At 40.2% G+C, this 27,788-nt stretch overlaps 1 protein-coding gene across 1 annotated transcript in view; it reads right to left on the bottom strand.

Annotated features, from left to right (window-relative positions):
* Positions 1–3,242: 3,242 nt before the first annotated feature.
* LOC120961335 (uncharacterized) overlaps positions 3,243–27,788 on the bottom strand; it is a 44,186-nt gene continuing 19,640 nt past the window's right edge. The window contains exons 5-7 of the mRNA XM_049606180.1: positions 13,900–14,076; positions 4,952–5,065; positions 3,243–4,114 (exon numbers count right to left, since the gene is read on the bottom strand). Of these exons, the coding sequence (XP_049462137.1) occupies positions 3,726–4,114; positions 4,952–5,065; positions 13,900–14,076 (680 nt within the window). The 3' untranslated portion in view covers positions 3,243–3,725. The remainder of the gene's footprint in view (positions 4,115–4,951; positions 5,066–13,899; positions 14,077–27,788) is intronic.

Here is a 27,788-nt window from a genome sequence, read left to right as displayed (position 1 = left end):
GATCCGGATACTTCCGGTCAGCTATGGAATGTGATTTCATCAATGTGGTTGCTGCGGCTAGCCATGCAGTGCCCAAAACGGTTGGTTTAATTTTAGAAAACATTTTGGACTATCTGTAGCCTCTTCTCGGCTTTGGAAAGTGGATTTTAAATGCTTCGATTGTCTCTGGTTTGTTAGTGTAACACTTGTCGACTCCCGCGCAAATAATAGTCCAACAGCGTCAAATTGTAGCTCTTTGGTGGCCAAAACCATCAGAATTTCTACTAATAATTCGAACCTAAAGAACTGTGCGCAAAAGATCGATTGTAACATGTGCTGTGTGGCACTCACCTTCAATTGTGGTGAACAAAATATCACATGACATGGTTCTACCTCACTCACAATTGAACGTAACTGTATTAGTGTCTTTATCTTCATAGATAAATGGTCCACTGATGCTGTTCGACCAAATTCCACTTTTAATGGATGAAATGACCATGCTTAAATTAAGTATGGGTTGTCAATGCTCTAAATACGACAATATTGCTTGCTGATATTGCTACAGCACCTACCACAACTATTTGGACAGTCGTTTATTGCGATTTGCGGACAATCCGTAAGAGATAGAAAAAAAACAGTGAATGTATGAGTTGTGCAGAATACTATTTCACCTCTTCGTATATTTTTTTCAAATTTTTTAAAACGTTTTTACACGACTTATTACGAAAAAAAAAATTATGGTCGTATCATAACTATAAAGACACTTCGAAAAACAGGTTTTTTTTGTGCTAACTAACGCATTAAAAATCATTTAAAATATAAATAACATATTATAGAAAGTTTTTAAATAAATAAATTTTTGAACGATTTTTAAAAAGTGTTTTTATAACTTATTTTATGGTTTTATAAATTTTATAAGAGTAATTATCAAAATATATATATTTTTTTAAAATCAAAAATCTTCAAAACATTTTTTTTTTCACCTGTAATGATTGTTTTGAAAATCCAAACCAAAGTACAGCGCCTACCACAACTATATGGACAGTCGTTTTTCGCGATTTGTGGAAAATCCATAAGAGATAGATAAAAATAGTGAAGATATGAGTTGTGCAGAATACTATTTCACATCTTCGTATATTTTTTCAAATTTTTTTTAACACATTTTTACACGACTTTTGACGAAAAAACAAATTTATGGTCGTACCATAACTATAAAGACACTTCGAAAAACAGGTTTTGTGCGCTAACTAACGCCTTTAAAAATCGTTCAAAAATATAAATAAGATATTTTACATATGTTTTAAAGAAATAAATTTTTGAACGGTTTTTAAAAAGTGATTTATAACTTATTTTAAGGCTTTAGAAGTTTTATAAGAGTAATTATCAAAATATATTTTTTTCGAATATCAAAAAATTTCATAAAAAATTTTTTTTCGCCTGTAATGATTGTTTTGAAAATGCAAACCAAAGTATAGAAAAAGTTTTTCAAAAATTATTTTGAAATTGCTATGAGAACCTTATCAATTTTGTGAACAACTGTTCAAAACTGATCCGATCAAACAAAAGCGACACAAAAAGCTCAACAACGATTTTTAGCAGAATCTAAATATTTGCTGCTGTTACATACATAGTTAAGGAATGCAATCCTAGTCCGAAATTTTTTTCCTCTCACCACCCACTTCACCATCGATGTTCTCTTAGACCGCTACAAAGTCGCCAGTAGCCGTCTGCTTTAGTAGTTTAGTAAAGTTTAGTAAAGTAGAGTAAAGTAAAGTAAAGTTTAGTAGTGAATTCGTTAGGTAGTTTATGAGCCTAAATAAGGACTGGCTGAATGTAGTGATGTAGTATTTACATAAATTAGATAAGTATTTGTAAAGCCGGTAATAATATGTGCAAAGAGTAATACTCTAGGCCCATTGCAATTGAATATCGTGTTCATCAGCACTTCCCCAAAAACATTTACGGGCGCCTTTGTAGCGGTTTAAGAGAACATCGATGGCATAAAACCTGTTTTTCGAAGTGTCTTTATAGTTATGGTACGACCATAAATTTGTTTTTTCGTCAAAAGTCGTGTAAAAATGTGTTAAAAAAATTGAAAAAATATACGAAGATGTGAAATAGTATTCTGCACAACTCATATCTTCACTATTTTTATCTATCTCTTATGGATTTTCCACAAATCGCGAAAAACGACTGTCCATATAGTTGTGGTAGGCGCTGTATATAAAAAGATTTTCAAAAAAAATGAAATTTCCATGAGAACCTTATCAATTTTGTGAACAACGGTTCAATCGGATAAGGTTCCGATCAAACAAAAGCGACACAAAAACAACAACAACGATTTTTTAGCAGAATCTAAATATTTGCTGCTGTTACATACATAGTTAAGGAATGTAATCCTAGCCTGATATATTTTTCCTCCCACCACCCACTTCACCATCGATGTTCTTTTAAACCGCTACAAAGGCGCCCGTAAATGTTTTGGAGGAAGTGCAGACGAATACAATATTCAATTGCAATGGGCTAACCATAATACTCTCTGCACATATTCTTACCGGCATAACAAATACTTATCTAATACATGTAAATACCACATTACTAATTCAGTCTGTCCTTATTTAGGTTCATAAACTACCTTACAAATTCACGTCCAAACTTCACAAGCAGACGGCTACGGGCGCCTTTGTGGCGGTCTAAGAGAACATCGATGTTCCATTCGAGGCTTGAACCTATGACGGGCATGTTGCTAAGTCGTACGAGTTGACGACTGTACCACCAGACTGGCAAATGTTTACACGAATGTTTATGAAAGTGTTTTATATCTGTTGTGTAGGCCCCATGTTATACAGGATCAGGTTGTTGGTCTGTGCTAAGCAACAACAATGCTGCAGGCGCGATGTATCCAAATTAACATTTATTTTATATTTTTTAATATTACAAACTGAAACTTATTTGTTAATAGAAAGTTGCAGGGAAAAACATCAGTGTTTTAACGACGACTGTTTAGATTCTATTTGCCAGAGGATTCATACTTTTGCAAACATGGAGGCGCCTAGTACTTTGCGGATATGGGCTATGCTGACAGAAAGATTTGTTTGCTTGTTCACCATAGCCACTTATGTTTTGCTCTCGATTGCGATACAAACATACTGAACAACGATATGAACGATATGATAAAACTTTGTACTGTCCTTACCCTTTGAAGATTTCTCATTCCTTTCTAAAACACGCTTTATTGTTTCAATAATTTAAAGGTAACAGGAAAAAAAATGCATAGCTGGTTTCGAAGACTTATTCAAAAATATCGTTTTATTAAACGTGACATGTAACACCATTGTTTTATCCTATAATATTATTTTTCTAGTAATAAAAAAACAACTTTCCACACACGATAGCTAGAAAGCATTATTAGGATTAAATATAAGAAAAAATAGTGCATCAATAAGTACCGAATAGTAATGTGCAAAATATATAAACACGGATGTAATAAGTTAAAACAAAAACAATGAAATTAAAACAACTTTCAAATATTTTAAAGCAATGTTAAGGTAAAAGTATCAATTATATCGTATCAGTACAAGAATATCGTAACAAAATCTAAAGAATAACGTTACTGCCAAGAACCATGCAGACGCCGTTGCACACAGCTTTAACTTTGATGCAATCGTAATCACCAAACCACGGACGAAGCGTTCCCCTTTCCCCTGTTGCAACGAACTCGTTCTGCATCAAAAACCCCCAGCGATTCAGAAACATGAGATCAAATGACATCCCGCGTGATGCTGCAACGCTGCTGGCTGCTGCTGCTGCTGCTGGTGGTTGTTGGTGTCGGTGTCGGTGTAAAGCTGCACGTGCTGTTGCTGCTGATGCGTCAAGTCTTCTGATACGCGACACGTAGAAACGCAATGCACTGACGGGCGGAGACGGTACTTTCCTGCCCGTCCACACCGTGCCACCGGGTGGGACGTGCTCTCTTCCTCCTTCTCCTCGGTGGCAAGCCCGGTCTGGTGCCAGTGGCGTACGTACAGCAACACCATTAGGAGGAACCCGACTAACCGCAACATTTCCAAACGGTCCCGGTACGGTATCGTTGATGAGCTGCGATGCTCGTGATACATAGCCGCCGGATTATCACCTATCCCGGGTTGTGCAAAGGGAGATAGAGAGAGAGAACATGGAATGAAACATAGAGCAAAAAATCAGTGCAATGAAATTCGTTCTGACATGTGTTCTGCTTTTTAGGAATGAAAAGAGCAAGGTTTGCTGCATTTTTTTTTCATCAAACATTACTATAGAAGAGTGATTAAAATTAGTTTCCTCTTTCAATCCCGTTCAGATGGAGAATTAAAATGGACAGAGCGGGGAAAATAAACATAATCAAGACTGTATGACCATGATCAAATAAAAGGTTTAAAGTAAAGCATAAAACTGGGACAAGCAAGCTGGTGTGCCTTTTTTTCAGCCGTGCAGCCGAGGATAATTAAACATTAAATCAGCTGCTGGTCTCTCGCCCTCGCTGGCAGCAGCGATGTGTACATGAAATGTACCAAATGTTTACGCACATAATAATTGAGCAGCAAATAAAAAATATTGCATAAGTAACCAACAAATGAACGCAAAAAAAAGTATAAATACACACAAACGCTCCTAAAGGTAAAAAGTGACTGTAAATAGCGTACATTGCGGAAGCGGAAATACCCTGGAAAGAGAAAACGCGGCCAATAGGAGAGGAAAAGGGAGGGCTACAAAAAGAAAAAAAAAAAACAAAAACACACAAACAAAATGCTGAACAGCAGGAGAAAAAAGAAACCGGTGACGGAAATTAAAAATGGCCCGGTGTCAAAGTTTCAACGCCTGTGTGAAACAAACCACCGTCGTGTTGGATTGGATATAGCAGGGAAACGGGGCTCGATGATGGCGCGGATTTGTATGACCACTATCCGTCCCGTCCCGGTTTGAAGCGGAACCTTACCTTTGAATATATGTACAACCACGCTCGCTGGCTGCGAATTGCTTGGAACGCAGGTGTAATTTCCCGAGTGCTCCTTGCTGGCCTGACTTATCGTAAGCTCCGAGTAGTGGAAATCTGTCAAAAGCAGTTTGGGGCGAAAGAAAAAAGTGGATCGAAACGGGAAGGGAGAAATGAAAATAAAAACCATTATAAGCATTGGTAACCAACATTCGATAAACAGACGGTGACGGTGGCAAGAAATGGCCGCACGTTTAGTGCCCCATTCGGCGATCAGAGAGTCACCGGGGAAAACCAGAGTGATGTGTCATGCTTTTGCGGAAGCAAACTTTCATCTGCTCTGGATGCTGCGAGTTATTTAATTTTGTTGGCAAAGAAAAACACACCAACACACACACACATACTTTGAAAGATAATAATAATAATAATACTAGCTAATAACCAAGTGAAGTGAAATTGATTTTCGTTCCCTATTCTATTGAATTCAATTTGTGTGCGACAAGCTCGCTGGCAGGACGCGTGCCGATTGGAATCCATACAATTTACAATCTAGTCAACATTTTGTTCCGAAGATGGAAGACAGAGAGATAGAGAGAGGGAAGCTACAGTTCTGAGCTGATCGTTCGAACGGAATCGCTAATTGAATTCGAACGAAAATGTAACGCTTGCTGACAAATCTCATGGCATGCTGGAAGGGCACGTTACGACCCGCCAACGTGCTACAATTTGAAAGTTCAGCCAGTTGCTGCAAGCCGAAAGCTTTAAGCTTGCAGTGTTTGGATGATTGGAAATGTCTGTATGTGTGTGTGTTTGTGCTTTCGTGTTCAATGGCCCGAAAGTATCAAAGCATTTAAGTGGCAACGATTGTGCAAATAATTGTTTGCGTTGCTTTGTGCATGGATGGAAATCAATTCCACGTTGGTTAGAGGAGGGGGGGGGGGGGGCAGTCATGGTTTGGAGAATCATTTGTTTTGTGGCACACGCAATTAGGAGTGGCTGTCTAGACAGATTTGCCAGATAAATTAAAAGATCGGATTTAACTTGAACGGAACGCTGCTTACAGTCATTTTGTGAGATTTAAGGGAGCAGTGCAAAATATGCGTTGCCGTGTAACAATTACTATTTGAGATTGCATAGGGTAAACATACCTATAGTGGTGGTAGTACCAATAGTGGTGGTATTGCACTAAAATGCATGGCGCCATTCCGTTACTTAATGATCTAAAACTCCATTATTTTGTGAAATGTGTCAACATTTTTCCAAAAATCCTTAGGATTTCATAACGACATTCATATTTCTGTTATCGTTCTTAATGACCATATAACCACGCAATTACTAGTTTTTCAACATAACTGTTATTGCCAATTGTCAATTGTAATGTTATTGTTTTACTAAAATTATGTGCCTTTTTCCTTATTTATGCATTTTTAAGTGTTTTTTACCATAGTTTAATAATAGTTACACAAAACAGGCATGTTCCTATAGTGGTTATAGTTATAAAATTAATAAAAACAGGTCATTTTAGATTTTCTAGAAAACATTTTTCACATGTCGTACTGTTTTCACTAAAATAAGCAACGGAAATGAGTTTTCTGTAGGTAATTGACCAATAAAAGGCCAAAATTCGCTTATCAAAACAACGCGTGTTGCTATTCCTTGCTATTCATACGAAAACAGCTTCGAAACTAAGTTTCATTGATATTATACACCGTTTTTGATGCATCTTTGTTTACCACCACTATAGGAACACAATACGACGACTATAGGAACCATACCACCATTATAGGTACAATGAAGCAGTCACAAAAATATGTATTTTTTCGTAAATTTGATGTATTTCATGATAAAAATGGTTGTGATTGCGTAGATAAAACATATTTCAATTGGTATGTGTTAAAATATTCAGAAATTATCCTTCCTGACATTTTAAATCTATTAAAACACATGGGTACCACTACAAATTGCACCACTATTGGTACATTTACCCTAATGGGTTTACTAAAAACTTGATGTGTGTTGAGGGAATGAAAAGATCAGAAGATTTTTTTTCGTACTGTTGTTTAACAATTTTATAGAAATTTTGTAACAATTGATAGCATTGGTTTTGGATTTTTTCCAAGTGTTGACAAATGGATAGTGAGAATTAATACTACCAACTTGTTCTTAATGTAAAATTTACGTGTTTGTGACATGTAGAAAAGTATTTAATTAGTTCAATTCATTTCCTCTATAAGTATGATTAAGAATTCTACATGTCTGGTAAACTTGCCTAAATAGTTTCAACAACAGCCATGGACTCTTATATGTTTGTCCATGATATTGATCGCTTATTGTGGTCATTTCGAACGTACAAGAACCCTCGTCCTCAATACATTCCAATCCCATAATAAGTACATATGTAGCTATCCGGCTGCGTAGTACTGAATTTGTCTCGAAAGTCTATATGTACACGTGGGAAGGTGAAGGTGGTGAGTCTGTACCCATGCGGACGCTTAGTTTAGACTATAATCTGCCCCTTAGTATTGCTTAGTTTTCGAACGTACTGTGAAAATTCTCTCCTAATATACCCTAAAAAAATTTATTGAAAACAACCCATATTTCTTTATCAGGAATAACACTTACAATAGATTGTAATGTTTTACATTCACTAAAAACACTCACGGTACCATGTAACATCAGCACAAAACAAATAGCATAGAGTATCACAAAAAAAGAAATAAATACAGGTTCTTAAAAAAAAATAGAAATTCTGAAATTAAATTTATAGACAAATATTGTAAATATTTGCAATTTAATCTGCGTAACTTTCAGGCGCAACCTACTTGTAACTTTGTATAAATCAATTGAATTAAATATAAAACCTTTTCCATGTTCTACTACATGTCAGTGTAATATCGTGCCAATAGATGGCGCGATTAGTTATGATAAAACATGTATTAGCCTGACATTAAAAACGATTGGTTCGTTATAGCTCTTTTCAACACAACAAATCAATGTTAAAAAGATGTATTAAAACCATGTACGTATCTGCTTTGAACCGTTACGTAGCATTTCTTATAAAATATTGCACATTCATAAAGATGTAGTGATTTATTGAGCCCTTGCTGCACAGTCGGTCGCCTTACGATGCTCGGAAACGGGCAGAACAAGCGCCTGATTTAGAGTATGTTGCTTATGGTACAATGGTACATGCTACTACATCGAAAAAGATCCTCTGACAGATAGGCTCGTTAATCTGTACAGCATCTACTGCACCGCATCGAGTATCATCATGTCGATTACCGGGGTATGCATGCTGGTTGACCAAAACCCTTCTTGCAGCAATCTGTGTCGTACAAAATTAATTAAAATAAATGCTTTATAATGATTGTAACATAATAAAAAAAGCTCTACCAGAACCGGTACTACTATTGCGACTTCCTACTCCTACTGCTGCCAGTACAATTACCCCGAAATGTGCTTGTTGGCCGGAGGTAGCGACCACATTTCAGAACAGGGTTATCACGTTTAATCTACATATTCATCTCCCCTACTCGCTGTGGTCACCGTCCGGACCCGGGCACTGCAAAACTGCAAACGAGTTCGGGGAACAAAGTTGAATGCAAATTTTGGACAAAAGGCCATCATTTATTATAAAATCTGCACAAGACACATTGCCAGCTCCTTCCAAATCCGATATCATCATCTGGCCATCTCTCGGGTCAAACCCTTAGCCCGCTTTGAGTGCAGTGGGGGGGAGGGGGGGGGATAGGGTTTTCGCATACGGGCAGTGTGACTGGAATGGAAAAGGATTTTGTCCATGTGCATCTACTCGAGTGCTTCTTCATGGTTCATAAAGTCACTCTGTCGAGGTCTCTGAGCTGTTGGACGGCACTCTCGCTGCTTCCCGTTCGCTGCGGTCGCATGCGGTGGGGTACACAAGTGGGCAAGCTTCAGCTTAGCCTTTATCGTGCCTCGTACACTTCCGGGTTTGGTGTCCGATAGTGCAACTGGCGTTCGTCACAAATACCACCACCAACACACTCGACCACACTCGTGAGCGAACGCTGGCCATATTTCATCACCGGACGGCGACGGGTCTGATTGTTTCTGGCGGTGGTATTCCAACTTCAGGCAGTGCTGGAGCCATCCGGCCATTGAAGGATGCGAAAAAAATGGTGGGGCAGGATGTTTGCTGGAATCACGAGCCACCATCATGCAAAGTCGATGGAAGAAAGAGCTCAATTTGGTGTTGTGCTGTAGGGTCAAAAATTCATTTCAATAAAAGTAAGGAGCCTTACCCCATGTGCACTACACTCTCAAACGTGCACGCACATACCCGGCGGAAGGACGTGAAGGAAACCCTTAAGTGCGAGAGGCTGGGAATGTGGAGTGGAATATAACCCATACACATGCAAAGATTCTGTTCCATATGCAACATGCTGGCCAAACCCGGAACGGAACAAACATGAAGAAACCCCATCGGCTTGCGATCGTAGCATGATATTTGAAATCGTGTCGAAGAGAAACCTCATCCCGAACTGCACCGTCGTCTCCTCTTGAGCGATACCGAGGCACCGAAGTTAGGAAGCGGCTTGCTCACGTCAGAAGCATGACCGAGCCAAAATCGAGCCAGAAGTGGCCCCCAGTCGGTTGCTCGCCTATTTGGGGGCAATATTTATTTTGATACTTCAAACTTGTACACACATCGTCCATGGCAAAGATAGGGGGTGATGTAGCAGTCGGGAAATTTGAATGATATAGAGATGTTTGAAGGGAGTAAGAAGTACGGTCTGGTACTTTCCGTCTGCGCGGCCGTCACCACGGTCAGTAAACAGACAATGGGTGCTTACAGCGATGGTGTTAACAGCCACAATGCACAATGATTCATGATGTTTGCTCCACAAAAGAGGGGGGGGGGGGGGAATGGAAAGCTAACCTTCTTTCACCGTGGACGTGTTTAACATTTGTTCCGACGCCCGCCGACCGTTGGTTTATGTTGGCACTTGGTAGAAATATTTCATTCATCGCTAAGGAGAAACAATAAACTCAGGCTAGTGTTTGCTTCCTGTACTGTGCAAAGAACGTTTTACAATATTTATTTCATATTTGTTCTACTGGATGTTGTATTTTATTTTATCATAGTCTAAAGTGGCTTAATGTTTTAAAGCATATTTAGTTAAGTAAATGAAGAAGCCAGCAACATCTCAGGTTTTCTTGTAACAAATTCATATAGGTAAAGACGGACACTGCGGGTAAGATGGACACTTCTCATAAATGCATGAAAAAGGAAATTTTCGAGCAATTCAACAATGTAGAATCCAAACTGAAGGTAAAACAACACATTTGAGAACATTTTTGGCATAACTATGTAAAATTGGTTAAATCCACGAACAAAATAATTTTTCAATCATGTGCACCCTTGTTGATCTAATTTGACTACTGCCGATCTTAAGCTCTACAACTTGTATTGTTTATATTTCCGGAAGTTTTATTTCATGAATGAGTTGTCGTGATCATTAATGAAAAAACTGGCAAAAAAACGAGAATGAAAGCAACACAAAATCTTGTTTTCTGGTAGTTTAAAGATCCTGACACCAAAGCGGGAAAGACGGACACTTTGTTGTAGGGAAAGATGGACACCAAATTTATTGCTATATTTTACTTCTTATATCAATTGGTGATGAATGGATTTCTTCAAATACCTTAAATATGGGTATTCCGATACTATAAATCAATCAGTAAGTAGAGAAAGTATTTAAATAATCGAGAAATGAATCACCGGTCAAAATAGTAGCCATTCGTTATGCTATTACTCGCTCGACGCTGATGAGGCGCTTCACGAAATCCAATATCTTGTCACGACTTGTACAACTTTAAGCAATAAAAATATGAGGCATTGATACGACATTGTTTAGGAATAGATGAGAAATTATATGGGATTACAAATGTGTTTGATTTTGACATGGTAGAAAATGGATTAAACTATTAACAAGTCCCTAAAAAAATACTGGGGTCGTGGTCTTTTCGCATAGTAATTTCCTTAAAGGTAGCTCTAGACTGTTGTTCTGTAAGCTGAAGCAACGTCAGCTGTAAGTGCGCGATATTTCAATACATTTTAGATGCTGCATTCTACGATATATTAGAAGCGGTGCTTACAATTCCTAAAACCACGGCTGAATGAATCGTCGTTGCAATAGGCCAAGAATTGGTTTCTAAACGTACCAGGACGTGGAAAGCGATAGAATTTGTCAAAATACTGTAAAACTCTTCACTTTCTAACCTTTTCTACAGGTGTCCATCTTACCCTTCATGGTGTCCATCTTTCCCATATCAGGTGTCCGTCTTACCCGAACATTTCAAAACCGCATGAAAAAAATCATGTTTTTCATTCATGAAAAAAACACAAAAATCAATGGAAACTTAGAAGATTCAACACATTTTCTGATAAAACATGAGTGTAAGATAATGTATGCACATTTTCATGGTCGTTGCACTTATATATCCCTAGATTTTTCCCATTTCCCTTAACGTGTCCGTCTTTACCTACCTTCCCCTACATATGCTTTATTTTAGCGTTTTAGTCTTTATTTTAGACGTTTTATGTAGTCTTTAGATATAGAAAAACACATAAAAAGTGAACAACGTGTTCAACAAAAAGTCCAGTTGAAGCACGATTCCATCCTCAGCCACGCTTGATACAGGCCCTGTGCTAGGCCCTGTACATGTTATCCGACAGGACTGCTGTCGCCTTAGAGCTAGCTTCATTTTAAAATGTCAATATCGTTGGTATCTAATTTGGCTGAGTGCTAGCAGCACGTCCCGCACACAAACGGTGTGCCGTGACTAATGGATTGGAAATAAATGTTGCATAACGCGTGGAAAGCTGAAGAAGCTCTACGGCCCGTACCGGGCGTCGAGCGTCGATTCCCGTCCATAAATCAATTACAACACCCGTTTCGCATGTGTGTGTGTATGCGTGCACGCTGTATGTCTGAAGGTAGACAATTGCATAATTTTGCTATGCATAAACATTGAACAATTCAGGTAATCTATTGAAAGAGCTTGACTAATGTAATCATGCTCGGTTGCATTGTCGCCTCATTCGCATATATGACTATGTATTTGCTGTACAAAGCATTGTATGGCGTTGCATTCTACTAGTATTCTGCTTGGTCAATTGATTGTAAGCTTACCAACAAGGGGCTGAAAAGGTGATTTATTAATGAGCGACGGTGTGGTATAATGTTTAAAGTAGAATATTCCCCCACCCTGGATAATGATCTATGCGTAAAGTAATTATGTATTATGTGGCTGTGGAGGCAGTTCAGTTAAAATACATAAATGCGATTATTTATAATTGTAATTTAGTCAGCATAATTAACTTCGAAACAGTATGAATTGAATTTTAATTGTGTATATGGGTGTGAGTATTATTAATTTATATCAAGCGACCGTGAAACGCAGCAATTGATAATTGTGGGTTGATGCATTTTAGTGGTACAATGTTACTCATTGAACAAATAGAGTTTCAATAACGGCACAGTAGCTTGTTATCGTTGATGCTTAGTGCAACAGTGAAGAAATACAATTTTTTCCTTGTTGCTTTCTTTACTACTGTGTGTACCATATTTTTAATGCTAAAATGTTCGAAATGATTTAGATGATGTTGCCATTATTGTTGTGAATGGCATGCACTGGGTGACGTCTAAAGGTTATACACGTCGTTCAGACCTAGACCTTCGACATCAAATGCGATGTACGTGCTATTGATGGTCGTCTTATTAATGGTGAGAGTGCTTAGCACGATAGCTCTTAACCATTAATGTTAAATAATTCAACTCCAATGATGCTAAAGGTCCACACATCATCTACTAGAAGAACCTGTATCGTGATTGTTTAAGATATAAGCGTAATGTTTTGCATAGATAAATCCCGTGGCAGACTCTCGGTCTCTTGTTCCATTCGTTAACTCGTTAAATTAACTTCTATGGACTTAAAAACATTCAAGTAGTCCGTTGTAGGTTCAAGCCGTACCCCCCGTAGCAGGGACTGACTATCCGGATGCATGGTACTAAATAAGTTTCAAAAGCTTTTACAGGTCTGCACTGTGCTGTATATATATTGTCGTGATAGTAATACGATCAATCGTCAGGAATACGATACACTTTATCATTTCTCATCAAAATCAAATTCAATCAATTTTATGATTGCTGCATCCATCCGTAATGGTGATTTGTATTGTATAATTTCTTTAATAGACTTCAGTAACGCACGTAATATGTCTAGACTTCACAAAAGCCAAAGGTTGTGCAAATGTAAATCGAATTGAAAGCGTGGGCATCGGCATTGTGGAATCAAACTACACGATGTGTTTTACTATATTTTTTTATAGATATAAAATAACGATATGCACAGATTCGGTAAGCTTTACTTAGGATTTTTGATTATAGCGTAATAGGTTATTGGGCTGTGAATAGTAATCCTTCCCACACCCACACCCACACATGTATGCTAATAAAACGGGATAGTGTTTCTAGCATCCAGCACACTACCGGTAATCTGTTTCCAGTGTGTCGACCGTTGTTTGGCTTCCGGTTGACTTAATCGCCCGAGCTGCAGGATAACGAAACAGGTCTCGAATACCTGTTGCCATGACCCGAGACAGGCTTGGCGCTGCTCAGCATATTATAATGCCATTATGTAGTGTTTATCCAATCATACTGTCTGGAAAGCTATTTCGATCAACATCATCGTCTCATCAACAGCTCGCGACGGGTTCCATCAAGTGCCGGTTGACGATGGCCGCAAGAAATGGTCGGGAACAGGGAAAACCCTGGAGACAAAAAGCAAAAGGGGAGGGGGGGGGGGGTGGAAGGTCGAATGGAGCTTGGATGAAAAACTCATCTCGATGGCAGCACAGGACGGTACCACCACAGCAACATTACATTACCCAGCACACTCATACTTACCGGCTTCGGTGGAAACGTTGATGCCCCGGTCGAGGTCATAGTTGATCATGCGGTTGTTGTGGTACCAGAAAATGAATGCCGAGGCTTCCGTGCTCTGCACCACCCGGCATATCAGTTTCAGCGTAGAATCAGGTGTCAGATACTTCACTTGTGGTCCAACTATTTCTGCCCGGGCCTCTGTAACGGAAAAGCGACACAACAAGGAAGAAGATGAGTTGGTTGGAGATTGAGAACGGCTCAAGAAAACAAGTTCTAGTGAATGGAGCGCAGCAGCATACCGGAAGCGCTTCGTTGGGTAATTTTTTTTTGCACCCTTATACGTGGAACTGAAGAGATGAAAGCTATAAATTACGAATTGGGAATAATAGCCCCAGGTGGTTATGTTGTTCGTACACTTTTTTTAATGTGACGCCCCATTGTGTTAAGGGAAAATTATGTCGGTTTTGTTTGAAAGGCAAGGATTTACTTGGAAATGGTAATATTAGCGTGGTCGTATATACAATCCCTCTCTCCATCTATAGGTAGGGGACGAGGATCAAAAGCCTCCCTTTTTATTAGGCAGTCAACATTGAGCGCGTTGATTCCTTTCTTTGTCAGAGGGTTTGTTTTTCAGCCTTCTCTACCGACCTCCCGACGTTTTGTTACAGAAATCTTAATTCACAATCTTCTGCTCCCGTTGTGTTCGGTGCATCATAATGGCACGCGACCTCTCCACTGCGAACGCGACGCGTAACAACCTTGGGGCTTTGATTATTTCAACCAGTCAACTCTCATTTTGAATGGCTTTTGCAAGCTTGTGAAAACGACAGCAGATTGTGTTGCCGGGGTCGCAAGTCACACAAGTAGGCGCAGTGCTGAGCACAGATAATGCCAGTGCGTCTCAACCGAAATGTCCTCGGCGGCGTCTACCTACACCATCTGGTACACCCGGAAGGCAGCATTAAATGGAGAGAGTGGCAAACGGGGAGGAAAAAACGGGATGTTATCAATAAACTGATTATGGGACATAAATCCTAATTTTTACTTCTCCGTTTTTCTCGTAGGATTTTCAATTTTTATAGCCATTGCCAGCACAAGGCAACGCTTTTTTTGTCCCTTTTCGAAGCTCATCGGCAATCGGTTCGATCAGAATGGTGGGCTTTTGGAAGATTTTCTTCGCTTTCACCCGGCCAAATGCCCAGCGGGGTAATGTAGTACCGATATTGGGGTGTTAAAGGGACGGCAGGGCAAAGTGTAACATCAACGAATGGAAGAATAAGAGCATCAAGCAATGGTTTGATTTTTTGAAACAAATAGTCCGCCATCATACTGAAGCTCGTTTGTTTTTTTTTGCGCACAACAAAAAATGTGTTTCAATAAAAAGAAATGTTCGAGCACGTCTGTCCAAACATTCGTTTGTGTAGGAGTTTTGGGATGGGTAGGTTATCAGCTGCAAGCTTTCAATCAAACAGTGTGAGCGGAAAATTCGTTGTTTGAGATTTCTCTTGCGAGTTAGGTACTTTTTTATTTGTTTTAAACTAATATATCTCTCTTTTCCACAAGTATATCAGTGGATAGAAATGTGCTGTAAGGTTAGGCAAGGAATATAAATAGCAGATGGTATAAATTAAAATTAGTGAAATCTGGGGATTAAAAATGATATTATACCACATAAAAGCTCAAGCTTTCACAATGACGGTGACGGTATTTTCCCATGAACGATCATTTTCATTAGCAATATTATTCACAATAACCCCTTTATACCTTCGTTTGTGTTACGGCATCTTAACCATCACCATCCAGCTCATCATATCAACGTGAACTGCATGTGCGGTACGCGAGCGTGCGATGCATCATTATGCGATTATTTATGTTCACCGGCAAACCGACATATATGCACTCATCAGAAGCGCATCATCAACTCTGGAACTGGTGACTTAACTTTGACCACACACACACACACACACACACACACTGAAGCCATTCGCACTTTCCATTCAGGCGCAGCTTCCCATTCAAGCACACAGCACAGCTTCAACAACAATGAGTGGCCCATTAACGTCATTGTGTCTCGGGAGCGATGGAATTGAAATGGCGCAAAAACTGAAAACAAAAAAGACCCTCCGCAGGAGTCACTTCACGGCACAAAAGACGGGAGTACAACACATGCGGGACAATGATAGGGACGATGCCACCGTGACGGTGTTGTGAACCGTGAGACGCAGCCATTTCCTATTATTTTCCTAACCACCCTCCTTTCTTTGTGGTGCCGTCTTTTCTATTCCGCTTTCCCGTGTTTTTTTTTCCACTACCGTCGCAAGCAGTTGGGGACTGTGTGTAGCATTGGCTCGGTTTGGCTATCGTCACTAACGCTCTTATATTTTAGCGCAATTTTAGAGCCAGTAATCTGCACGTGCACGCTGCTGCCTCGTAAGCGAAAGCGAAACGAACGAACGTTTTGAAATTTTACAAAATTGCAGTACATAAATTTTAGGTACATAGCGTCACCACACTAATGAAGGGATGTGAATTTTACAGGATTTGTTTTTTTTTCATTTCTCCGCAAAACGCTGTGGATAATAAGTCGTGTGCGGTGCTGTTTTTACTTCATTGCTTTACCGCCATGTGCAACTTTCCAGCTATAAATTGAATACTAAATTAGGTGGCACACTAACCCGTTCTAATGTATGGGTCACACGAACAAAAGGTTGGTAAATATGATTAGTCTAGTTTTACGCTGTAAACTAATCATGCATTGCAAGTTTATTGCCGTAAGTAATCATAAAATAACCACACAGTCCTCCAAAATTGATCGGTTTGCCCCGTAGATGCAGGAGCTAAGTAGAGGCATTCGGGGCCAAATGGTCATGGTATGCACTTGCATTATCGGCTAACAAACACGTATTACATATCTTGTAATACTGACGCGTGTTAAATACGGAGATTCATGAATACATTGAACGTTTTATAACCTAACGTATCTTGAGGTATAAATGAAAAAAAATCAAATTAAAGCTTAGAATTCACTCTCAGAATCACCATCTTGCAAACAAACTTGCGATTTTATTTGCATCATAGTTTTTGCGGTAAATAATTGCAAAAATTTTCTATTTGGACAAAATGGTCAATCCAACCCCAGGAAATAATAATAAATTCCTCTTGGTAGAAGAATTAATCTCAGGTTTTCATGAAGCACTACTGCCGTAGTCGGTCTGGGCTTGCCAAATGCCATTAATGGACTATCAGGCGATAGCGACTATCAAGGAGTTATTGGTGTATCGAAAGCAGGATAGTAAATCTTGCGTATTAAACGGCTGTCCGTTATGGAGTTGAAACCAGGAGATATATTTTAACAACCCGTTTAAAAATAGTACACGCAAATACAATCTAAAAACCAAGAAGCATGTGTATGACGTGAACATTTAACACAATTTTAAAAAGTCCTAATACCAGCTGTTTGGGCCGGTCTGGTAGTACAGTCGTCAACTCGAACGACTTAACAGCATAAAACCATTTCACTAGTGGGTTCGGGGCAGGCCTTGATCGGCAACGATTGTTGTGCCTAAATAAGAAGATATTTGCTGTTTGCCTGTCTTCATGTTAAATCAGGGGCCTCCAAACTTTTCAGCCCGCGGGCCGCATTGCTTCAAAAAACACTATGTTGAGGAGGGCCATTTGATGTTACCTATAATTGATGAATGAACGTTTAAATCTCATTTTTATAACAAAATACTAACGATACTTGAACAGATTCGTGTTATTTAACTTGATTTTTGTCTAAGAAATGTAAAAAAAATACAATTTCTTTTGAAAAAGTCAAAATAACCTAATATTTATTCTAAATCTGGCAAAGTCATCGGGCCGCATTTTAAGCTCTTGAGGGCCGCATGCGGCCCGCGGGCCGTAGTTTGGAGACCCCTGTGTTAAATCAAGTCAACCTGCATTCCAAGGTCCTTGAAAGAGAACAGGTCGAAGCGTTTAGAGTAAAATGACAGAAAGCCATGGGAAAATTTTGACAGTTAAAGTGAACATTGTTTATGTTTAGCGATGGACGTTGCTATGGAGCGAATGGAAGTTTTGTTCAGCATTTTGCACTCATTTCCTTTTAGAATATTATAAGAAATAGAATCTAATTAGAATATTACATGGCTGATTGAATCCATGGATCTCATTTATCATTCGTCGCCGGGTTATAAGTAAAAGACGGTATGCATATTGTATCAGTGTGTGTCGATTGGATGTTTCATTTTACTCTCACTGTTTCATTGAAAGTAAATAGGACTTCTTTTACCCAGTTGGAACATGTTAAACTTTTCGTTTTCCCAGCAGGACCGTTGAAAACGGTAGTGGTTTGTGGTCACGGAATGGCAAACAATCAAAAAGATTATCAACGTTTCTGAACACAGAGTAGACTGCAATTACGCCTCGTTAATTCTCCAGAAGTGATTGACCACAAGAAATTTAACCAATATAATCTTCCTAATAGTAAATTCGTCCACTTTTCCGCGTTAACTATTAGCCGTTTGTTTGTAAACACTTTTTCATGAAACTGTCAAAAGCGACCTGAAAATGGCAACCTAGCAACGGGCTTTGCATCGACCTGTTCTCCTTAATAGATCTTGCTGCATTCAATCAGGTTCAATTGGTTGGGACGATTAGACGATTGAAGTTGCGATGCATTTTGGGTCCTTCTTTGGATGTCACGTTTTGATGTACGGACATTTTGACGCATATTTATGACCATTTTTCTTCATGGAATTTAAGGATTCAGTTTTTTCACATTTGATTTAAGCTCAATTCTTATTTTAGAGTCTACAATACGGTTTTATTTTATGAATCATCACATCAGCAATTTTCAATGATTTCTGTTCAGTTGTTTATGCAATATGATACACAGCAATGTCCTTGACATGGTAATATTGTTGTTCTATGTTGTTTTATTCATTTTAGCTGTTTATCATTCAGGAGAGACGGCTCCAGCCCCATTGTTTGCAATTGCTTGCTTCATATTAGCTGTTCATAGGCATACAACTTGCATCGTTAGAACGGACAAAAAGTGAATGCGAATACGATATGCTGATAGTGTAAGGTTATGATCGCATTACTGTCCCACTGTGTGCAACATATTTCGGCAAATGAAACTCATGCATCGTTCGTAATAATATCCAGCTTAATTGCAGTGGCATTTATCGTGCAATGGAATGTAAAAAAAGAATGCCCCTTTTATTGGCGTTCATTGGAATTTTATGCTGCAATATGTTGATTAGATTTTCGAAAATTATGTAGTTCATATAGCACAACATGTATGTTGTGTATGTAAATTAGTATTCTAGGTTTTAATGTATTGTCCATATTTTTCCGATTCAAAAATGATCTTTTTTGAATTTAATGTGTTTCGTAGAATAAAGAAGAAGATGAAAAGAACATTTATTTCTATTCCATGCCAGCCTTTCATACCTCTGTTTCTGCAGTATAGTTGCAGCAAACCTGTCCAAACCTGTAGTGAATGTGATTGACTTTTATAGGGAAGCATCGGACAACACACACAATCGTCTGCCTGCTGGGACACGTCCGACACGTTGAAGAAAAATGCTTACCAAGCCAACCAGCCAACAATTGGAAACATTCGCCTTGGGTGGAAAAGTTCAAGCACAGTTAATTAATTTTCCACTCTATCCCAACGGCACCCATGGCCGTTGTGTGTGTTGTGTAACCCTGCAATACACTTACAACACAGAGAGAAAGTGGCAATAAATTGAGGGACTATTTTCTTCGAGCTAAAAGCAATCTGTATCAGCAAGGGAGGTGTGCGTAGGGTTGAGGACAGTCCTCAAATTGGCTCGAAATTGGCCAGAACGGCGGTGACCTTATGCAGTGGTAGTAGTACAGGGTCATTTTGGAATTGAGGAGTGGGGCTAGATGGTTGAAAGTGAGTATTCATTCATTCACTCGACTACCGCAGGGAATTGATTGCATGTAGCCACTCGCTTTGCCTGGTCCCGTATTATGTTTGGGGGTTTTGTTTTATTTTCATTTCACAGTTCACGAGCAGTGCCGTGGAAGACTTTGCTGGGCGGGTGAGGATGGGTGTGCTAATTGTTTTCGCCACACTGTTTGACCGGCTCTAAATTGCGTTTCCTATTCACCTTTGCCAGGCCGATGAAGAATGACGATGCTCTTTGTCGGGTGCTGGGTTTGTACATCTATACTCTCCCCAGGTTTCATTCGCCTGATCTTTGTAAAGCAAAAATTAATGAATGTGTTGAAAGCAAACAACAATAATAAAACGAAACGAAGGAAAAACTGTCAGAGCTTTTCTAAAGCTTTATTTTTTTACCCGGTGAATGACACCCTATGCATCATCCACTATGGTAAAATCAGAATTTTTGTGGTTGTGATCCACTGTTACGGCGTTTGAACGTTGCTTAAATATAGCAATGAATAACGAAAAGAAGAAAATGATAAAACGCCAGCAAATCTGGTTATCATTAGTATAAGAATACAAAATTAAAGGTATAATTAAGTGCCTCAGCCGTTTCGTTTCGTCTTTGGCAGCAGGCAAATGAGCATGATGAGGATATTATGTTTTGTTGGACGCACCATTCACCTTCTTCACCTTCCCTCCAAAAACGGTGTGGAAATTTATCGTTTATGAGATTTGTTCTACGAAAATGTACCTTCGTCATCATTGAGAAAAGTGAAAAAAAAAAACATTCTGAGCTGCGTAATGGAAATAGAAAAGTATAATTTACTCAAACAGGGTGGCAAGGTCAGGACACTGCACGGTAGCAGTTGGAAATGGGTAAATAATGATAGTCAAAAACAGCTATGACGCAAAGCCATGATTCATTGCTGAGATTGTTATTGGAGTGAGGTTGAATGTTCGCATACGGTGTACGGTGGGATGGGAAAGTGGACCACTGATAGGCTCAGAGCATAGTAGCTCCATATCGCAACATTGTTTATGAAATGTCCTTCCTGTGCGTTTGAGGTTTTACAAGTAACGGATGCCAACGGGCAGCATTCTGGAGGGGTGAAGTTTCCCTTTTTTTCGGAATATCATTACAAACAAGGATTATTGTCGTAGCAATTGTTTGGTATTTGTGGCATTGGTTTCTTGAGAAGAAGGAAGAAAAACACCCTCACTTGATTTTGGTTGGGTTTTGGTTACAGTTTGGCAATGGTTTGGCTGGAATGGACAATTCGCCCGAAGGAGCGTAGTGAAGTTGAGCATGTTACCCGAAAAATCTACTATATACCCGCAAAAAAGCTGACCAAAAAGCAGTGACAGCAAAACAATTTTCCGGGCAAATAATGTCTCTATTTATCGTGGAAGTCTCATTACCCTCGTGACCAACAGACCACAATTACTTTGTGGTTTTCTCAGTAAAAAGGGCTTAGGCATTCAAGTAGAAATCTCGGAAAATGATAAATGATAAAGTTGATAGTATGTTTGAGTTCATATAAAGTGGTTGCTGTGCGTATAGATACATTCAAGACAAAAATATACAAAATAAGTATTTGTCCATAAATTTATATAACAGCGGTAAAATTGTTATGTTTAACTTCATCAAACTATTACTTCGCCTTTGAGTGATTTTTAAATGGTAATTTTATTTGATATTGAATTTCCCATACACGGAGAATTATTTGGTAGGCTTTCCAATACTTGGTTTTTAACGCCAAATACTTAAAAACACACAGAAACAAGATTCTTCCTAAAACCTGGCTAAACATTAAACCGTATTTTTGTTTATTCCCTTTTGCCTATGTTGTTTTGTATTAGTTCTATAATTTCCCATCCTATCTTTATACATTAAGTGTATTCTATCAAGTTGTACATTCGAGCATGTAGCAGGACCCAGAGCCTTGCTCTTTAAACCAACTAGACTGACCTTTGTACTCAATTTAAGACGCTGATCATTTTCCTGATTTCTTGATCGAGAACAAACGCATGATTATGGTTTAGTTTCAGACCGTCGTTTATATTTCTGGTCCTGACCTTGTAGATGTTCTGGCTTATATATTGACACAAAATTGATCATCTACTTCAACTATTTGGTCGTTAAATATTTGGATTTGTGCTTTATATGTGCTACAGGTTTACCAAACACTTTGTGCAGCTTAGATTATTTTTGCGGCATCTTTCTCTTAATAGCTCCACGCTAGCGTGGTTTGAGAACAGTCTTGTCATCGATAGATCATCTTTAGCCCATTCAAACTAGGATCTTCCGTTTTGCTGTCAGTCTATTTTTGTGAAAGTATGTACATAAATAAGTATAAGTATTTATGTGGGTTAGCGCGATTTTAGCTCAATTTCTTGACATCTTGTGACGTTATGTCATAATCAGTCAAATCACAAACAAGGCAGGAATATAAGAGTATCAAAAAGTATGCCAACTTCATCAGATCACATGAAATACGCTGTATACGAAAATATTGAAAAAAATCCTCATCTGAATTGGAATGGATGTGGAGTCTCCCATTCCAACTTTTCAATGTAGCTACTATCTCTTAAAACAATTGAAGGATTTTTTGTTTATTCTACCATTTAACCATTTTTAACCTTTCATCCCATCAATATGCCTAGCAGAGTCAATGAAGGTTTCATGTTGTTTTGCTACCGTTCAAAAAGCCACCCCACTTTATTGACCGTCCGCTAATAGAATAAGGTCGGCGCTGGCCAAGTGGTTGGCGATTGGATGTGCAAACAATTTGCCATTTACGACAATTACGCCAGCCGTAGCATAATAACATCTTACCGCCGAGACGTAAAGTGGCGGTTTTGGCTTGCAGTTTGAAAAGCATTACTTCTGTGCCATTTCATCACCCATCTCCCGAGTGTCCGGCAGCATTCTGCTAGACAGTTCGACGAAGCATCATCAAGAGTGCCCAGCACGAGGCCGTAACATCATCAACCACCACCACCCGCCTGCCCTAGACCGCCACCTCTTGCTTCGGGGCACTATGCATGAGGTGGAAAATCTCCGGTGTCCCTTTTTTCGGATTTCCAAGCTGGTAGCGACGGAACTTTTCAAATTACAATATTAAAGTTTGAACAGCACCGAAATGACATTTTCCGTCCCGTTGCGTCGTATCAGCCATAGCTCGACCGAGATAGAGAGCTTTACTTTTTCACTTGCAGTCTTGGCCGCAAAGCCGCACGCACTCTAGCATTACGGGGTAACCCTCCAAAGTGTCCTTTTTAGTAGCGGGAATTGGAGTGGATGATATTCTTAAGAGATTTGTTGTTGGCACTTGTTTTCGAGGATCGATTGTAGAACATGTAGAACTTTTCGGTGTGTTGTTGCTATTTTGCCGTTCTTGGGAATGTTGGGTTCTAAGTGTATTACGAGCTTTGCCATTTGTATGTTTGCAGTCGGCGCAAGTTTAGTTGTGTAAGATTGGATGAAAATTCTCAGAATACTTTAGAACAAAGAATGTCATTATGTATCGCTTGAAGGAATTTGTTCCCAGAATGTGGCAACTGATTGCAATAGGAGTCGTTAAACTAGACACGGTTTGTGGCTTACGGTATAAAACAACTCCTGGTTATTTAATGTGTTAGTAGATGTAACCATAGCCCAACAGATTGATGTTATTCGTATGAATGCTGTTGTGTAAAATCTTATATCAAAATAACACCAACTGGTGCCATTTTGCAGAAACATGGGCTATAAAAAATGCTCAAATGATTCGCTACAAGTCTACAAACCTTTTAGGCTTTTAACTCGCCAATTTGTCTGTAGCTAATGGACAGCCTAAATACATTGCTGCTGCTAATTTTGGTTAAACCTGTTACAGTGTTGGATAAGAGCTAATTAATTTAGAAAACTGTTTACTGGAACATGCAATCAATAACCGAACCTAAATTCGGCGAATAACTTTATTTTCGGAGTAGATTTTCAAGGGTTTTCAATATGAGGCTAATTATTTCGCTAATATGTGGATTCAAATTATTCTATTCGATGGAGTCCATTGGAGTCAATTATTGGAATCGGAGCTTAGTTACAAAGAGTTGATAAATTGCTTCATGTACAATTTACAGCAGCTTTCAATCATCTGTTTGACTGATTCCACCAAAACGAGATGGCTGCTCATTTGCACCTACTAACGATCGGCGCAACAATGTAAAGTTTTTAAATTTGTCTTCAACTTCATCACATCACGCTAATGAATTGCTGAAAGTTACAGGACATAAATACCGTGCAGAGGCGGCAGCTGAAGGAGAACAGCACTGATATGTTGCCAGGGCATTGAAGATAATATAACTCCCGCACAATGAGCTTTCAATTTGAAAAATGAACAAGTGCGAAAACTTGAAGCTGTGAGTAAATTCATGCCACGTGATGACAGTTTTGGATCACTTTTACTCTGTTCGTACGGTACGCGCGGCGTGCTTGGTTCATCTCTCATTGCCGCTGCGTCTACCACGTGCGCCTCGTGCACGGAAGAGAGCTGGTCGGGGTAGTTAAAATCGGGCTCGGTTCGTTATTTATTTTCTACTTTAAGGAAAGAAATTTTGCTCCACACTTTCCTGTGTGCTTGAGGAAAAAAAAAGGCCCACAAAAGGATAGCAAAACCTAAAGGAGCGAGAAAAACTTTACTCGCACCCTCACAAAGTGTGTGTGTGTGTGCTACTGTGTTGCCGGTACTGCAATGAGTTCCTTACAAAGAAGTGAAACTTTGCAAACTTGCCTCGTTCGCACAACAAATATGAAGTGCCATCAATCTAACCACCAACACCCTACACACACACACACACACACACACGGACCTTGCTGGAGCGGCAGACACGAGTGGAGAAAATGTGTGCGCCCAAGTTAACGAAGAAGGAAACAAGGGAAGAGGTTAGCAAAAAAGGGATCCAAATAATCGCCTCCGGTAGTCCACCATCGCCACCACCGTTCGTAGTGTGGGGTGAGTTGGGTATGGGTTGCGTTTCGCTGAAGAAAGCTCTCAAAGTGCTATTAATTTCGGCTTCTGCTGGTGCTCACGTTTAACGCAAGTAAGCGTAACTGCACAGCTAGCACCTACTAGCAGACATTCGCCTCGTAGAGCATTCAAATGCAGAGTGATCAAACCTGCTGCAGTTGCTACTGTGCGTTAGGTGGGGCGAGTTTGCTGTAAGGAATATATATACATCTGGCAGGGTAAGCATCAAAACAAAGTCGAGCTACTATTTTTTGCGCCCTCTTCAAGCTATTATAAATGGACTTGAACTGGTAGTCGACACACACACACAGAGAGCCAATGGCACACGTTTTCAATTTCACCGCGCAAGTGTTGCAAGTACTGCTGATCCCCATTTATTACCACGCAAAAAAACCCAGCGCCCGGTCAAGACTTTGCCCTGGTCGGAAGTAATTTCGAAGCTGCTTCACTGCTACGATTCCGCATGCACACTTCTTGTAAACTTTGCCCCACTTGCTGTGAATCTTATTAATTTTTTTGTCAAGCCGGAAGCAGCAAAAATCTGTTTCCTGTCTACGATCAGCTACGGTCTGTGTCTGTGTGTGTGTGTTTGCGTGAGAATATTGCGCTGAGAATTCCAGTGAATTGTCCTTTCCTGATCCCACCCCGGATCGTTACGATAATCTCACCGAAGCGTACTTGCTGGCCTGCCGAAAAACACACACACAACCAACCGGAGCTATACGGGGAAGCGATTACGAGATCGTGCGGACTTCCGATGGCGAAACGTGACCGGACTTGGCAAGCCCACCCAGGATGCCGCTTGCCGTGATTGTCCATTTCTGACTGTTGTTTGCCGGGGTCGTTCAATTTTTGGCGAACAAAAAAAAAAAAGGAGAAAAGCAAGCCCGTCTTAATGAGAAATGCAGACAGCATCAGCATCCGATGCAGCAACTTGCGTGTGGATTGCGTTTCGGGGTGAATGGCAAAAGTGGATTTCAGGGGGAAAGGATTTCCAATCGCGCACAATTGTCTTCCGATTGCGGGTACACAATCAGCTCTGCCCTTGCCAACCACCAGCTGCGGATGCGAAACAAGATTGCCCATGCCACCGCCGAGGTGTGTTGCGTAAAACGTTTGATCCTCGGCGTGGTTTAGCGTTCAGGGTGACGCGTATATGACGCAACCGAACCGCACGGTATAATTTCATTTCTTGTCTGCCGTTTGCTTGCAGACATTTGTTTTTACCTGGCCGTGCCCTGAAAAAGCGATCCCAAACGCGCTTTCCACGACCGGGCAGGCATCACTCGGAAGCTCGTCACAGAGCGTTTATGTAAGAAGTGAGCCGGAAGCTCCATCATTCACAGCGAAATCAACATCCGCGTGACAATTTCAGCTTCCGGTTGATGAAAATTAACTGCCACTGCTGCTGTTGCTGCTGCTGCGTACCACCACAGGGCTCGTCGTGTCCTCCGTGCGCCAGCGAAAGACGCCTCAAACGCTGAATAATACATTTTTCAGCCGCTCGTCAACATTTCAAACGCAACCATTTAATTTCCTGCTGCACTGTACGAACGCCTTACACCGCCTGTACGGTACCCGTCTCAGAATCGAATGTGTGATAAATGGAGGGAAAATGTAAATACCAACAGCCTCCGGCCCCACGGCCAATTGATGGGCATGCTTCCCGGCAGGGAGTCTCCGACCGTCGGAGTCGGCGTGACATTTTGTCACGATTTCCCACTTCCCGCAGTCGCGACTGCCAAACCGGCAATCCGGCTCATCGGTTCTTTATTTGAGTCTCTCGCACTCAAGGAGTTTGTACAGTTCACTTGCCGTGGCGGTTCGAAAGGACAGATCGAAGAGGTAGGAGCAGCGCAGTTATGTAATTGAAATCAACAAGCTCCCAAACAACGGTGGCTCAGCGTTTGCCGTTTAACATGGCCACAACCGTGCCCTCGTGGTTCGGGTACTGACAGGCTTTTGCCCACTGTAAACGGCAAAAGGATAGCGGTGTGTGCGCCCAACCACACACAGGCGACAGGCGGAAGGATCAACACATTCCGCATGATGTTCGCATGATGTTGCGTGTCTTGGAGCGTACTTATTTTTGTGCTGGTTTTTTTTTATTCTTCCTTTGCTTTTGCTTGTGCGTTGGCAGCAGGATTGCTAAAAGTAGTAGCCAAGCGAAAGAAATCAAGATGACGAATCGTGCACTTTGGGCGGAGAGGACGGAATGACAGAGGTCCATACAAATAAAATGAACATTTTCTTGGAACTGTGCGGTCTGTGGCAGCCGGCGGTGTGGAATTAGTGGTCGAGGACAGCGTCCCGCAAATGGGCTGAGATGATGGTCATCAGGTGACTGGCGCGGCAAGGCTGGAAGGCTAAAGTTGAAGAAACAAGGGGGGAGAAAGAGAGAAAAACCACCCCAACAAACAAACAAACAAATGTATGGCTCAAGGTTTTTGTAGGGAAATGTTTTGCCGAACGGCGCTTTTCGGTCAGCTAAAAGAAAAGGACAATCACCAGCACGGGACAGATTTATCGAATTAATCCCCCACCAAGCACAGCGAACGTGGGGGGTTGGGCGGGCTGTTGTGATGAATTAGACAACTTGCGGCATATTGGGCGTTCTGTGGCCGGGGAGCTTATTATTTGTCCGTCAGACGAAATCACCTCTTCCAGTGTGTGGTGTGCATGATATCTGGCAGGAGTGGATCGGAGTGGCAATTCTATTTATTCTATTTACTCTCTTCTTACTCTTTCTAACTTGTCGGCGAGCAATGGAGCAATGGGGCAGGCTAATAAATTATTTCTCTAAATCAAATGAACGAAATAATTGCAAGACACTTAATAGATATCAAACGCTGGTGACATTGCGAAATGCGTTTTATCTTCCAGGACACGCATCGTTTACCGGTGAGCGTTAAAACTTGCGTACACAGTCTTGCGTAATTTAACACCGGAACCACTTTCAGGACCAACAGTGTGGC

Source organism: Anopheles coluzzii, chromosome 2, assembly GCF_943734685.1.
Source record: "Anopheles coluzzii chromosome 2, AcolN3, whole genome shotgun sequence".
NCBI classification, from domain to species: domain Eukaryota; kingdom Metazoa; phylum Arthropoda; class Insecta; order Diptera; family Culicidae; genus Anopheles; species Anopheles coluzzii.
The sequence above is the reverse complement of the archived record's forward strand: the minus strand, read 5'-3'. Positions and strand labels throughout refer to the sequence as shown.